This window comes from Alosa sapidissima, chromosome 10 (assembly GCF_018492685.1).
Source record: "Alosa sapidissima isolate fAloSap1 chromosome 10, fAloSap1.pri, whole genome shotgun sequence".
Taxonomy (NCBI): domain Eukaryota; kingdom Metazoa; phylum Chordata; class Actinopteri; order Clupeiformes; family Clupeidae; genus Alosa; species Alosa sapidissima.
In genome coordinates this window covers 26,336,247-26,352,859 of record NC_055966.1, presented here as the reverse complement: position 1 = coordinate 26,352,859, position 16,613 = coordinate 26,336,247, and the positions used below count along the sequence as shown (strand labels likewise).

The window sequence follows — 16,613 nt, the reverse complement described above, 5'->3', positions numbered from 1 at the left end:
CAATCGTTCTGGTGCTAAATAATTGGTGTGAAATAAATATGGAATAAAACATAATTGAATTCTGTTGGTCAGATTCCATCTCCTTAAGGGAATCCTTATTTCCCTCAAGGTTCTATGTAGTGTTGCTATGCATGTTTTAGCAGTGAGGTTCATTTTTTGATGGACAGTCAGTTCATGTGTTGAATGATGCAAAGAGAAACTTTTATGTTTCAAAGAGCCCGGAGGAAACATTGCATGTGAGCACACAGCTCAAGAGAGGAACACTTCCTGGCATGGAAGGGCACTTTTCCCATTTGGGGAACACTTTAGGTCTGTAAATGAGATCATTATCCTACCATGTAATTACATGCGATGTAAAGTTTATTTGGGAAACTCATCACATAACCCCAACTGCCATACAGTGCTTGTTAAGTGGTTTGGACACTACAGATGATCTCAACACATAGAATTAACAGTCCTGTAGCAGAATGTATGAATAATGGAGTTTCTGGAACCAGAATGCTGTGGACTGAATGTGTGATATATGCAAGAATCCTGATTACCTTCTCTTTCGTTTGAGCAATGTCAGCAAAAACGGCTCTTGCCGTTCTGATTGAATGATCACAAGAAGTTGCCAATTGATGATGAAAGATCACCTGATACAAATCTGTTGAACAATATCAGTTGGAGATTGCCTGGATAACATCACCCAGCAGCATTGCTCAAATATATATCAAAAAATATATCATCACCTCAAATATATATATCTATAAATATATCATCCCCTCAACAATCTGTATACAGTGTTCCTCTGCATATATGTGTCTCGTTAAAGTTATTATATTGCAGATATAATAGATTTTTGCAGATCTACTTTCATAGCTCTGTGTCGTTTCCATGGTTTCTGATGGGTGGCACTTAAGAACTGGCTGGTAAGTGTGGCATGCCTTCAGGCAAGTGTGCTGTGTCAACCTTAAGATAGAGTTCAAAGACAGGGCCCCACACAGGAATTCATTTTTCATTTAATACAAAACAATATCTTTAAAATAAATAGGGTTTAATGGTTCACTAAAACAAAAAAACTGTTAATATTATCATCTTTAAACCAAAAATAAATATATTACTGTGAAAATATACTAAAAATGTGACTTTACATGAAAAGAGGAACAAAAGCAAAAACAGTTTCATCACTTTAATACAATAGAATGTTTATCTTTATTAGTCAAGAGGGCTGAAAGTTGCTTCTGTCAGAGCATTATCAGTTAGCAACAAGGCTGAGAATGACTGGACTATCATGATCTCCATAAACTCTGACTCAACCTTAGTCCACTTCCTGGGAGCCTCAGTTCAAGTTGCTATTGGTTGATTTTGGGCATTTTCAGTCACATTTAGTACCATAAGGCACTGTTAGCATGGTGGCCAGGGGCCCATGCAGTTGCCACAGTTGCCACGGTTGCCGACAGAGTCCCATTTCACAGACAGAGGCTATGAGTAGACTGAGTGCGTACTCCATGACCACTGCATCTCAGGTATGCCAGACAACAGCGTTTCAGGAATGTTGAAGTTTTTGTTTTCTCTCTGATTTTCTTTTCTTACTTTTTCTTTCTTTAAAAAAAAAAAAAGTCGTCTACAGTTTTCATGTTTTCGAAGGCCAGGCAGACTCATGACATTGACAAGAGAGAAAATGCAAAATAAACAAACAAACAAACAAACAAAAAACAAGAACAATAACACTGCATATAAATAGATCAACTTAAATACAGCGAATACTGGACATATTCTACCATTATAAATTAGGTGTAGTGTACTACAAAAAAGGATATTATTAGGTATGCATACACAGATGGTGTGGTTATTTTGTTGCCAGGAACAGTGTCTAAGAAAGTGTGCAATTTTAATTTCTTTGGAAAACAAACACAACACACTGAACAAGTCACCGAATGTGACCCACGGTACACACCACTATTCTCTGGCAGAGGATGGAATCAAGCTGTTTTTAGGATCACCTCTGTCTCTATATATATACCTACAATTAATATCCCTTTAGAAATATAGTTTTTTTTTTCACAACCCAACAGGTCCTATTGGATGTTAGTCAGTACAGTCTTCTGTGATGAGTGACGAAGGTCTCCAGCAATGGAAGGCAGTCACATCATGCAGGGAGAAGGGTTCCACATATGGGACTGTCATGTGTTCCCTGGACCCGCCATTTTCAGTCCCATTAGAAAGTGTCTCAAACGCCTCCCCCCCCCCCCCCCCCCCAATGTCCCACAGTTGTTGGGAGACACCTTCTTGTTGCACCTCTCGAGTGAAGTCATGGTAACGATCAGTTCAATAAAATATAGACATATATATATATTATACATACATATATACTGTACATATAGATATTTTTTCTCCACAGCAGACCCATATCCAGTGACATATTACATTGAAAAAGATTGGTTTTGTTTAGAAGGCAAAACCACAGTCAGCACTGTCCATTAGCAGTCTCTCTTCACTGGCACTGAAGAAGATCCCATTCACGCACCAAGTGGTGCATTCGTTCACTTGAATGTAGTGTTTCCAATTTATATAGCAGCGGTACACATTGTCATCTTCTTTTTAATATATATTTATACACTTACTCATATATTAAAATCTGGAAAATGGGAGGATTTCTTTCACGCTTTCTCTCTTGTGGTGATGCGTTTTTGTCGATTGTTGTTTTCGTTTGTTAGTTTGTTGGGTACGGTTGTTGTTGCCATTGTTATTTTTCTCTTTCAATCAGCCCAGGGAATGCGTCCTCACGTGTAAAAGAAAGTGCTACGTAAAAAAAATATATTCCTTCAATCGGTCTCCACCACTTTTCTCCGCTAATCATCTTCTTGGTTTGTCGCATCTGCAAAGACACAATGGAGAGACTGGATTAGAGGGCGGCCCCATGATGAAAGGTGCAAGCAGGAGACAATCTGACACCTCCTAATCCTGGAGATCTAAAGATGGCCGAAAGTGGGATTGTGTGTGTGTGTGTGTGGGGGGGGGGGGGGTAGCTTGTTATGTCTAATCAGACATGCACCCTCTCATTGTGTTCTTTCTAAATACAATTCACACCACAGACGGGGGGGGTGAACTAGAGGTGGAGTAAAGGTCAAAGGGCATGATTTCGGGGTAGATTTTTTCCAGGATTCAGAGTGCATAAGAGTGTCTTCCACTCTATCTTCAAAGAAGACATGAAACGTTCCCACAAAAAAAACACACGGCTCTACCATCAATTAGTATGGTCACAGGTTACATGGGTTGGACCACGAGAAGCAAGCAGCATGGACACCTTATTACTTCCTCCCCAACCACTCAATTTCCAACACGCCTCTCTTCCCTGGGATGAGTTTTGATTGGCCTGTCTTACTGCGGTTAGGCTTTTGATTGGATGATGTTAATAGTAAGGCTTGAGTTGCAAGGCGTATTCGGTCACAAGTACAGCAGGCTGCTCATGAAAGAGTATCAGAGAAAATGAAATACAGTGCTTGGGGCCATTAATTCTAGCCAATGTCACTGTGAGCAGAGAACTATATCTAAGATTTCAATACTTAGAAGTGTCTAATGTGAGTACTCCGCCATGCAAATGCAACAAGTCAGTACAAATGGATATATGGAAACAAAATAGAGTGAGACTTTTTTTGTGCTATCCAATAGTTGACCAAAAGGTCAACCAATCTGAAGTGTGACAAAGGAATTCTGAAACTGAGCGTGCTCACAAAAGCATTGGTAAGAATTGTTAAGGCCCATGGTGTGCAAGAGTAGCTACCCACACTGTATCAGAGCTGGATCCTGACCGGATTCAGACACTATTTGGGAAGTGGGGCGTAGCAGGTCCTGTCTTTTCACCTCTTGCACGTTTCTGTGCTGGCAAAGCCACTCACTCACATTCGCATTGCTTGGTGCCAGAACGTTCTGTATGAAAGGCCACAAACTTGACACTGGGTAACGACTGAGTTGGCCACACCACTGTTCAGTCAATAGTGCGAATGATTAAAGTTCAGTCGAGCACAGTCACAGAGTCACAGAGCCTGTCAATCTTTCCTCAAGGCTCAATGCAGGCATATTTTAGGTTGACTTAAATCTAGGATAGCACAGTAATTGGGCTGAGAGGACCTAAACAAGAGGACCATCAATCCTCTAAATTAGCTGACTGTGAAGTTTATAGAGCCCCTGTGTAGGGGACAGAATGAACAAATGTCAGGTAGGACCATTTGGCATTCACAGTTCTGACATCAAGCAAAGATGTCAAACAAAGAGAAGCACTCTGACAGAGTAAAAGGAGAAAAGTTCTTTGAAAAACACACAAAGGCGAATTCACACACACAAACACTGATACACAAAAGCACAAACATGGACACGAAGGCAACAATCAGAGAAGCATGCTTTTCTCTGCCAGGAAGAAAACATCGAGGCATCTTGATCAGAGGACGGATTCAAAACAAAACAAAACAAAGAGACCAGAGCAAGTTGTTTATCGTAACATGTTGTAAACAAACCTGCAAGTTCTTTCGTTTAACTCAAGCTGTCTGGACTTGCATTGTAATTGTGTGAATTTGCAGGAGCATTTACAGGTGATAGGGTCCTGCACATACAAGCGCTTTCTTCTTTCTGAGCAAGGCCCACAGTGGCTGCAAGGGAAGCAAAAAGGAAAGAGAGAGAGGGGGAGGGAGAAAGAGAGAGAGAGAGAGAGAGAGAGAGAGAGAGAGAGAGAGAGAGAGAGGGAGAGACAGGTCTAAGCTAAAGCGTTCTGGGCAAAGAGAGGAATAGACAGACACTCATGCACCATCCTATACTGAACCCCACCCCCCAACCCGTCCCAATAACATCCCCCCCCCGGTTCCCTCAGCCCCCTCTTCATCACCTGATACATCCGATCTCCTCCTCATCCTCCTCATCCTTCAACAATGAGCTATCCCACAAGTCTCAGGCCCGTACATGAAGCTTGAGTAGTGCATGAGTAAGGCCATGTCAACACAGGGTGCTGCGCAACCCAGTGGGGTTTAATAGGGGTTAACTGGTAAGAGGTCAGGTGAGATATGTGAGCTAAGGTAAGGGGGTGTTAACGAGGAGAGCGGAGGTAGCATGTGATTTGTAAGCTTATGAAGTCTTATGCACACATGGTGTGGCTATCACACTCACATACACACATACACATACACACACCCAAATACATGTGTGCTAAGACTGAGTTGGCAACATTTAAGCAACAATGAACACAGACTCATGGACACACACACACATGATCCTGTTCAGTACACACACTTGCATACACACACACAGTTTTTTTTTACAGGTTCATGTGTGATATGACATAGCCCACACATTGCAACACATAATGCAACATTGCTCCATGAATGACACATGTGCAGAGTAGTGGTACAGGCCCCCATCCAGACCCTATAGCATCATGCAGCTCGAGGACTCGACACAGACAAGTGAATATGAGGTTGGCATTTTAATGGGTCCAGGGCTTGCAGCAGAGGCTCAATGTAAGGATTAACACACGCAATCGCTCACCCTAATCTCAGTGTTGGCACAGTCCCAGTTCACTCCTCTGCCGACTGAAGGGAGTGGGAGTTTGGGGGGGGGTCAGGGGGGTGGGGGTCAGGGGGGCAAGACGAAATAAAAATAAACTAGCTCCTGGTGGCCGAGAGGTGCAGTATACTTCACGATCTTATGATATTTTAGTGTTCACACATTTACCACAATAAAGATGGACTGTGTTGTTAATATTAAAGAAAAGTTTCACTTCAACTAGAAGGCCACTCCCACACCCACTCCACAGCCCCCATTCTACTACTCCTCCTCTCTGTGGCCTTTGCCTCAGCACCAACCTGCACAGTCCTCCTGCACAGCAAAGCCACACTACAACGTCGTCCACATAGACCAGACTGCTGAGAGTCCGAGGAAATGCAGCCAGCAGCCCCACCACCGCTAGCTGCCACCGTCCAACAGCGACAACACAGAACAGAGACAGCTGAGCCTAGCAGAGAGAGACACCAGGCTGGGGTCTGGGACAGCCTGTAGGTTAGGGCTGAGCTACACCAGGCGCGTAACTGAAGCGTTCCGTTCGCGTTGCGTCTGCTGCAACAATTAGCTTCCATTATAATCAATGGAAGTAGCTACACCAGACGTGACAGTGGGGCGTACGTTCGAAAAAAATAGACCATTCGTTTAAAATGGATATTACGCGTGGCGAACGGAACGCTTCAGTTACGCGCCTGGTGTAGCTCATCCCTTAGTGTCTCAGAAACAACCACACAGTCACATGCGGGAGAGGGGTTGGGGGTGGTGGTGTGAGAAACCATTACCTGCCAGCCCCTCACTTCCAATTGCTTTAGCTGGGGCTTGAGAGCAGTTGGGGGTGGGGGCTTCAAATGAGTGGGGTTACGTAAAAAAAAGAAGAAATTAAGAACATATAGTGGAGTGGAAAGCTGCCAGCCAATGAAATGATGGGGGATGGGTGGGTTCATTCATTTGGTTCTGTTTTTGTTTTGTTTTGGTGTTACGCAGAGCACAGAAGCTCCTCGACCACCAAGCCAAAGACCAAGAGAGAGAGACTGCCCGTGTGCAGGATCGGTGCGCTGCTGGTGTAGAACTCCAGCCTGACGGCTGCCTCCCTCTCTCTCTCTCTCTCTCTCTCTCTCTTTCTCTTTCTCTTTTGGCCTTTGCCCCTCCCCTCCCTGGGTTTTCTGGAAAACAAGAGAGGAGAAGAAAAAAAAAATGCAAAAGAAAGACAGAGAGGAAAGAAAAGAAAAGAAAAGAAAAGGGTCTAAATATCTAAATTGAACCAGGATGAGTCATGCAGAGATATCAATTAATCAATGCTACTTAGGAGAACAGGAAGGGAGAGACGATATAAAAAGTCCCTAACAGGAATCAACACATCTAGAGCTATTGAGTATCTATTTGTGTGTGTGTGTGTGTGTGTGTGTGTGTGTGTGTGTGTGTGTGTGTGTGTGTGTGTGTGTATGTGTGTGCGTGTGTGTGTGTGTGTGTGTGTGTGTGTGTGCATGTGTTTGTCTTTGTGTGTGTGTGTGTGTGTGTGTCTGTTTATGTTAACTGTATGTGTTAGCCTGGTGTGGTTGTCTGAGATTATGAATGCGTGTGTTGTTTAGCAGGTGGGTTACCGTTAAGGTTAAGTTTAGTTTGTTGTTAATTTTGTAAGTTACTTGCTGAGCATGTGTATATGTGTGTGTGTGTGTGTGTATTATGTGTACGTGTACGTGTATTAAGCTCAAGTGAGTTAAATATGTGAGTGGATGTGCAAATGAAGTGTTATTGGCAGTGACGCAGCTCAACCTGTGTCTGTGAATCTCTGTTCATGTCCTCACACGGCCCCTCCCCCATGGAGTCCTGCCTACGTGCTGAGAACCAGGCTGGGCAGGGGGGGGCTGCAACGAGACCACACCACCACCTCCACCCCCCCCACCCCGCACACACACACATCTCCTTCATGACAAACGGATTTCATTTAGCCTTCTCAGCTAACATGATCCTATCGCCTCCTAACCCTCTCCCAACGCCTCAAACCTGCGGAAGACACGTACACTGCTTATCCAATTAGACAAACGACATCAGCAGGACTCCTTCACAAACCAGTACAGCGGCATCAAAACACAGACGCATACACACACACACGTGCACAAACACACGCACACACGCACACACACACACAGACACACACACACACACACACACACACACACACACACACACACACACACACAAACTCACACAATAACAGTTACACAAACACAGGCGCCTGAAATCCCTTTGACAAACTGACCAACTGCAATGTCTGTCGACCTCAGGGCTCATCCACTATTTACAACGCTAAAAATAAAAATAGGTTAACCGAGTGACACCTGCTACTATGATTAGTATCTAGAAACAGCCCGGGTCAGTCTCCAGCAACTGGAGAACTGGGCAGTCAGGTCGTCATGAGGGGCCATGGGTGGTCTGAAAGACTCTCCCTGGCCACACAGGCCCTCAGAGACGTCGTTAAAAAAATAAATAAAAAGCGCTAGCTAGCTTACTAGCGTATCTCTTCTCACGCTGTAACAGATAGCAGACTCTCCACTGAGGAGCCCAACAGGAACTATAAAAGGCCCCTCTTATCAGGAAGCCAGCTACGGAGAACACACAACACACCTGTCTGGTGCTTTTCCACACTAGAGGACGTGGAGCAGCTACACTTATGGAGGCATTGTGGGTACATGGAGATTCAGATTCCTTTGCTGCCACAAGCCACTTAGCAGGGAAGGAGAGGAAAGGGACTTGAGGAGTTTGGTAGGGCAGAAACCCACACCAACCTCTATTACACATCTCTCTCTCTCTCTCTCTCTCTCTCTCTCTCTCTCTCTCTCTCACACACACACACACAAACTCTGTTTCTTACTTTCTATTCCCCCAGCTGACTGCCTTTGGGAGACACAAACACCATACACCACCAGAGTTGTAAAGATACTGCACCTTCACCATCATGCTGTTCACTTCAGCTGTAGCACTAGCTCTAGCCGCTAGCTGCTGCTAGGGGGGAAGGGGGGGGGGGGGGGCTCCATCCTTGACTAGAGTAAAGTGTCCAGCTGACTGCTTCTCTTCTGTGGTCACATGGCATGTTCAGCAATGCCCTCTCTGCCTGTGTGTCCAGTATCGCCCCGGGCGGACGTCGGTGACTCATACAACTTTTAAGTGGCGAGGCCTGGCGCTGGCTGGCGACTGCGTTACACACAGCTGGACATGATCAGCGTGTGGAAAATCACCACCAGCCGCCACGCCACTCTTGTGTGGAGCAATAGGGGGCGACACTGAGCACACAGATACCTCCCTCTCCTTTGCCTCCCTCCCCACCCCACCCCATACCCCACCCCACACCCCACACCACACACCACACATACACACGATTAGCATGAACAGCGTCAATAGAGTTCACTTACTTTTCTTTCTTTACTTTAACTTCTTGCTTTGGTCTGGAGGAAACAAGGAAGAGAAAGAGACATGTTTTAGACTCCATGTGTTGAGTTTACTGCACGTGAAAGCAGTGGCAGATGGCGGTGGTGGTGTTTTGGTTGCTGTTCGGCATGACACTTACTTGCATTCACACCTCGTGTGTTCAGTGAAAGTCAGCTGATACCCATGCTGCGATACACGCTGTCTGGTTCGTATTACCTGCATTGGGGGGGGGACAAAACGAGGAGGGAGTCAAAGGGTTAAAATCACCAACTCAGAGGAGGGGAAAAAAAATCAACACGTGTGGTGTGTGTTTTTATCAGTGTGGGAAAACAACACAGGCTGTTTCTTTTTTATCACTGCGGTGGCTACTACAGAAAAGTATCAGTCGGATTTCTCCTGCTCCCCAGTGTGCAGTGACCCGCCCCTGTGCTAGCCTGCTCTGACCACCATCACGCCACGCTCTGGCCACTGATTGACTGCCTGATTATCAACTGTGTCTGGTGGAAGGCATGGGCTCTGGCGCATTCTTTCACTATCCTCCTCCTCCTCCGCTGCCTCATACTGTATGCCCTCCTAGCAACCAAAGCAGAGTCAAGAGAAAGTGAATGAGAGAAAGTGATTCTGAGAGAGAGAGAGAGAGAGAGAGAGAGAGAGAGAGAGAGAGAGAAGAAATAAAGAAAGCACAAGAACGGGCAGCGCGGAGTGGGAAAAACTGACCACATAAACAGGGGCGTAAACAGAGTGCACACAGGGGTAAACAACATAGCTGACATGCCAGGCTGAGAGTGCTGTTTCCCACTTCCCCAGCAGCAGCACAGGAGGGCTGGCCTGAGCAAAGCACAGACACTGAGAGCACACCGAATGGAGAGGAGAATAAAAGAGAAGAAAGGAGAGAAAAGAAGAGAGGACAGGAGAAGACAGGAAAGGAGAAAGAAGAGAGGAGAGGAGAGGAAAGGTGAGCTACAAAGCTGAGCTGAGGAGCAGAGAACACTGGGAAGTCACAAAGCAGGTCTGTCTGTCTGTCCGTTTGTCACTCAGTCTGACTGATTCAATTTGATTCAATTCAGTTAAATTCAACGAGTGTTATGGACCCTTTCAAGAGAGTTCCATTATCAGCATCATAGTTGGCCCCACAAGGCTTCCTTTTTAACATTCCATGTTATCTTAATGCAGAGGAAGTAGATTGGGGCCCAAATAGAATGTTCAAGCATTGTTTTTGTTTTTATTGTTGAAAGGGTCCATTGGCATGACAAAACACCCTTTGACACTGAGAAAGTAAAGCATGTCATCTCTCTCTCTCTGCCTCTGGCTCTCTCTCCGTCCCTCTCGGCCTTCGGATATCTCTCTGGCTCTCTCGTCCTTGCACCTGCTCTCTCTGAAGAGTTCCAGGCTTGCGAATGGTGGGGATTTTTTGAAGGGGTGAGTTAGTGAGTGTGGCCGTGATGTGTGTCTTCTGGTACTGGGTGATATACTGTAAGTGGGGTGCAGGGTTGGAAGCTGAGGGGAGGTCCTTTGCTCACCTCCAGAGTGACATTGCGCGTGTCCGTGGGAACACATTCGAGCGCTTCGTCAGGGCAGCACCCTGCACAGCGCATGAGAACCACGCAGGCCGGGTGGTAAGTGTATTCTGTGTCGTCTGGGTACTCTTTCATGATGTCCACCAAAGTCTCCCGTGTCCGACACATGCTCTTGTTGTACACTTCCATGAAGGGAACAACTGCAGAGGGAAAGAAGAGAGAAAAAGAAGAGAGAGAGAGAGAGAGAGAGAGAGAGAGAGAGAGAGAGAGAGAATTGGATCATGGTCAACAACACAATTCAATCCAAACTCACACCTGTTTTTCATTTTTAAGAGATAGTCCATGGTCTGTCAATATGGCTCTAAAATAGAGGAAGTTCCTAATGTGTGGCCCGGGGCAAACCCAGACACGTGCGATGTGAGGAGCTCTGGCCTGCTATAACAAACAGCAATCACTAAAGCCTTAACACCCACCTCTGCTTTCTAAGCGATTATGCAAGATTCACGTCACCTAGGGCCTACACTGGCTGCTGTGTTTGTTTTGCACCTGTCTTGTTCAGTGGCCACTCCTCTTTCCCTGCTCATCCGGTCCCCTAATTCCACCCCCCTTTTTTTGTTCATAAAATCTCTTCTCTCCTTTTGCTCATTCATTCATGCTTTATGTCCTCCTGTTCCTCCTGTTATTGTCCCAGCTCGCAGCCGAGGACGAGGAGGGCTCTTGTGTTCCTTTGTCACAGAAAAAGGTGTAGGCCTTTCCTTGGCCATGCTCATTACCAAATCCAGCTTAGCAGATAAACAAAGGCACAGATCTGTAGCTCCAAGTGCAAACAATGGCTGCCATTGTGTGGGAAAGGGTTTTAATTTTCCCCCCTCGCGAAACATGCGGCAACACACATACACACACGCTCAAACACAACCAGAGACGCGCATATGTATGTATATTTCATCTCTACAAGAGAAAAGAAAGAAACTAAACAAACAACAATCATACCAAACACCTTCCATATTATGGTGGGCATTGGACTGCCATGTTCTAGAATGATCTGCGGACATGCACAGCAGACTGTCTGTCTCTCGGCTCTGTGTGACCCCTGAGCCTCGTGACCCCACGAGCAGCCTGGGAGGCAGTGACCTCAGGCACTATGGTGCCAGGGTTGACCTATCACCTCTGACCTTCCCCGGAAAAAAAATAAGCCCACCACCACGCATGGAAGCTGTTTTCTGCACTAGTGAAAAGCAGCCTGTGCTAACAACACCACCACCACACCAGCAGCAATACCGGCACCACATGCGATGGCCTGCTCAGCATAGCCCCTAAATCCACACAGCTGCGTGTCGGTGCATAAACTTCTCTTGCCGATAGCAAACGCAACACAAAACAGCCTCTTTGGGATAAGGACCATGTTTGGCTGCCCAAGGGAAGGATGTCTGCTACACAAGGTCATTATCATTAAATGTCTGGATTAGTTATCCGCTCACTCTTCAGGAATTGTGCCACCAACACAGATGGCTGTTTTCTATCCCTTTTTTCTTTCTTTCTTTCTTTTTTTCTTTTTCTGTTGTAAATACCATCCTTCTGGAACAGGCATATCATATTCACACTTACTACTACAGTCACAACTTCAGTCTGATTAATGTTGGATGCTGATTTTTTGTTTATCACAGAATGACAATAAAATAAAATAAAATAAATAGCACACTAGCACACTGTTGCCATTTATGTGAAGCCTAGCTGCTATACTGCTCCATGTGGTCTGCTAAATAAAATCTTGTTGCCTTTTGCCATGGCTGTTTGAACCTGTCATGGTGCTGATAGTTGCCTATCACATCTGACACGAGTACAAAGAGTGAGCGACTCACACAGTATGAAGGTCATGATACTGTGGGAGTGAGCGCTGAGCTCAGTATCAACACGAAATACTCTTCTGCAGGCCACCGTGCAACAAACTCCAACCTGATCTTGAGGTCAGCAATTTGTAGTCAACTGAATTGTGTCATACATACTAAATAAACACCATTTGACGAGTGCCAATGTATTATCTGTATGAGATACGACCTAAGTAATATGTTATTTTTGTTTCAACGTTTATTACATTTAGGGTGAAGTTTAAAAGGGAAAGCGTTCAAACAAATGCTGGCTTTCAAGTCAGCCCACGCGACCGGAAGGTGGCGGTATATTCTCCTACTTCTTTCTACATCACCAGAGCTCAACTCATCGCATGGATTTATACATCTAAATGGTAATTCCAGGAATATGTCCACATGTCACTTACCTTCGTTTTTTCCCTTGACTCCTTCCTTGGGTATATGAGCACACTAAAAGAAAGAAGAAATAAAGCATACAAATATGTAAGTCTTCTATTTTTAATCTTCTGAAAAACTTGTGGTATGGGGGAGGATCAACTTGGCTGTAAGGTTGCCAATTTGGCGATGATGACCATGGCAATGATGATAACTGTACTACAACACAGACGTGTATCTACGTTTACCACATTTTATCACCTGGCCCGTTACTACATATCTAACGCAGATATTTGTACATGGCTTGAACGACATTGTGGTTTTTAGATTCATATAGGAAGGTCACACTCCCCCACTCCGCAGACAAGTGAGAGTGTTTGATAATCGCTTCCCGCCGTTGGTATCGTTCGGATAGGCTGCGTGGGATAGTCACGTTACCTCAGGTGGTAGGTATACTGGTGCAACAGCTCGCAACATTGCGTGAGAAACATGACGATTTTACTTCATCACTGAAGTAGCCTGAAGTAATCCATCTGTTTCGTAGCTATCGCATTAGAGTCGCTTAATTGGGGTTCACTGTTAGAGATCAGCAGGAAGGGGCTAATTCTGCGTACATTAATTGTAGCAATTTTTATGATTTTTTGTGTGGACTGAAATTTTGAAGCACTTGCCTTGCCTTGAAGCGATTTTCAATGAATGACGAACCTTCTAACAGCCGAACATCACAACCATTAAACCACAACCATTAAACCACAATATGTCGTGTAAAACAGTCACACAAATGTTAGACGCCATTAAACGCTCGTGTGACTCAAAAGTTTCCATTGTTAGTCTAATGGAAAAGTAAACGAGGTTGTGCAGGCAGGCGTGAGAGAGTTGAGCGGAGTGAACCTGTAAACTTCACTTGCGGTTAAACACAAAATAACGTTACCTCTAATGCCGCGAATTTTACATTAGGTTATTGAATAACATTGGCAAATACATCTGGGCAGTGGAGAAAGCATTGCGAAATATAACGATGCATATAAATCCACATGCGCGCAGTGCTGACGCTTTTGCGCACACTTGCCGGCTGTAGCCTACCGATAAGTTGCGCGAGAAATGCCATATAAGAACCATTTACCGGATAGCCTACCAATTGAGTAAATCGTACGTAATGCCATATGATTACTAATGTTGCACTTGATTATCAGGACAAAATATAAAAAATGCGCAAAAATGTCCCCGGTTAGTTACTGTAGTGTGTTCGGTAGGTTTCAGTTAAATTGTAACCCCATCATTTTTTTTCCTGTACTGTCATCATCAGCACATTGCTGCTCTTGACACTCTTTGCTTGAAATGAAATAGCCTATTATTATCAAACAGTCTAGCAATGTGCAAAAGCCATTCAATTCCATCCTAAACTGTGGCTGGTGCAGCATTGTCCTCATGAGAAATTGAATTGACATTGCAAGAGCGATCGTTAATTATTAATCATTAAGGGTTTCATTAATTAAACATGCAGCACATTATCTTCAATAATCAGTTCAGCTTATCACCCCCTCCCCAGTATTCCAACAGCGAGTCTTACCTTTACTGCGGTCAGATGAAGGAGCGCCGCAAAAAATAATTGTACCAAACTGACAACAAAGTTCATGGTGGTAATTCCAAAGGTGGTACAGGTTATATGCTGTTTAAATCGCTACTATTGAAAAAACTTGAGACGAACAGAAGCAAAAGACAAATGGCCGAAATCTCTGGATAAGTTGCGCTATAGTGACACCGATCCCATGTTGGCGCACTTAAAGCGGACACCTGGGAAATCCTAATGGAATAATGTCCTGGAACTGCCTCCAAAATATTATAATATAAACATCCACGGTGCCTAGGCGTTCACTGTCTTCGGCTGCAAACACGGGTATTCAATCCAAAGCAAAACAAAAAGCCCATCATTTGATATATGGTATCACTCCAATGAAGTCTGGTCATAGGCGAATGTAGAAAAACTTTTAGACGTCCAAACCCAACTCTGATCAAACCCTGGACAAGATCAGAACACACATGCTTGTCCGATCCCCCTCGAAAGAAACACGCATTTGCCGGTGAAAACTGATCCACTGAAAATTTCCCAATTTAAATATGGTTCAAAGTCGTTTCCTGTTGCTGTTTTTCTGTTATGTTGTGTCTTTGTTCCACTTCACCGTTTAGACCTCCAGCGCAGAATAACGCGATCTTGTCCCTGGCCGCGCTTCTGTAGCATTGCCCAAGGGGCGGGGCACAAGGGGCGTTCGTTGCGTGGCGTGCGCGGAGTCAGGACTAGGCTATTATAATTCTGCCTTTAGATATCACACGATTAGATGAGGAGCAAGCTACGACAGTGGTGTGATCTTAATATAGGCGTAACGGCATAAGGATAATGGTTTAAAACAACAGTCGGTGGATGACAAACATGATATTTAATATTTTAACGTGAGTCTCATTCAGTAGTAGGCTAGCCTACCATACGTCTTTACAGACAATTTGTAAATTCTGTCTTTTGTCTGTAAATTGGTTAGGCGAGAATCTTTAGACGGACGTCTTCCTATCTGAAGGGCAAAGTGCGACGATATGTAAGAGCAAAATTATGGACTATGTCCCATCGTCAGTTAGGTGACAACAGAAAATCCAACAGACACTTTAACATACAGTAGACAATGACATGGATTCACATCGCCACTGTCTCAGTTTTTCCGTGCTGTTGTTGTAGGCTAACAAATGCAATCTTAGTTCTGATGGATATCCAGCTCGAATGCACCATTTTACCAGTCTCATTGTCTATTACTCGTTTGTCACTCTATACCCTAAACCGGTCAGAAACCGACGCTAAATATTATCCATTTGCCAACTAACAGCAAACTCCAGCCCCGTCACAGATTTTTTTTTACATAGGTTTACTTGATTTATTTACATCATAATTCTGCATCAATCAGGCAAATTGCTTACACAAAATTATAGCCTACACATCCCAGGTTGCTACAGAGAAAGTATCGGTCTAGCCTTTAAGATGTATGTACCTGAAAATACCCTCTTAATGCAGACAGAACGGACCGGCAAGCTTGAATGAAGTAGGACAGATCTGCATAATGCTTCTGAAACTTCTGAAGAACAGCTGATCCTTTCCAAGGACAGTAGCTCTTAGGTAGTCCACTGGTGTCCTGTTTAATGATAATGTCTTGCCTGGCATTTGTCTTTGTTCCAGAAAAATATAAAAGAAACTACTGAAATCTCAATTAATTTGGAATTAATTCCAAATGTATGTGATATGATGGGATCTTAGACAATTGTTTGAAACACTTGTTCTTGTTTCGGGCAAGGGACATGAGGGGCTGATCACGGGGCGGTAGTTAGTTGGTTACCTGGGGGAGAACAGTGAGACGATGGCATGCCAAACTCCTATGAGTCCACATGGCAGAGATTTTTCCAGTGAACAGGGATAGGGTGTGTGTGTGTGTGTGTGTGTGGGGGGGTGCCACTGATGTCCTCACACACACATGCACACCCACACACCCTCCACCTTCCTGTGTCATTTACAGGGACACACACATGTGCACAGTCAAGCCATCAACACACATGGTCCCACTTTTTCCCATATGCACACACACACACATACACACACACACACACTTGTTCTTTCTTTGTGCCCCAGCAGAAGAATTCTTGTCCCCCATTCACCCTGCCACCGGCTGGGCATTCTTCTGGACCAGAGATGGGTCAGTGCTCCCTCTCTCTCCACCCCCCACCCCCCATCCCACTATCCCACTGCTTCCAAGGAGCCTCTCCACTCGGTTGCCATGGTGCCCGGCCACTCAAACGTCCCTCTTCTCGTTGTGAGGCTCCTCCTCGTGCCCTTCGTTGGGGTGAGGAGTTCCTCCGGAGACTCTGT

At 44.8% G+C, this 16,613-nt stretch overlaps 1 protein-coding gene across 4 annotated transcripts; it reads right to left on the bottom strand.

Moving 5' to 3' along the window:
• Window positions 1-1,156: 1,156 nt before the first annotated feature.
• vegfaa (vascular endothelial growth factor Aa) lies at window positions 1,157-14,924 on the bottom strand. 4 transcript variants are annotated; one of them, XR_006034597.1, is made up of 7 exons: window positions 14,283-14,924; window positions 12,745-12,787; window positions 10,476-10,672; window positions 9,095-9,171; window positions 8,940-8,972; window positions 6,312-6,692; window positions 1,157-2,860 (listed from the first exon to the last, which is right to left on the bottom strand). XR_006034597.1 is itself a non-coding variant. In XM_042106974.1 (7 exons), the coding sequence occupies exons 1-7, from the start codon at window positions 14,346-14,348 to the stop codon at window positions 2,839-2,841; spliced, it is 570 nt and encodes a 189-aa protein (XP_041962908.1). In that variant the 5' UTR covers window positions 14,349-14,924; the 3' UTR covers window positions 1,157-2,838. The 4 variants fall into 4 exon arrangements, 3 of the variants coding, with proteins under 3 accessions (XP_041962908.1, XP_041962909.1, XP_041962910.1); XM_042106974.1 differs by lacking the exon at window positions 6,312-6,692 and adding an exon at window positions 4,497-4,628; XM_042106975.1 differs by lacking the exon at window positions 6,312-6,692.
• Window positions 14,925-16,613: the final 1,689 nt, after the last annotated feature.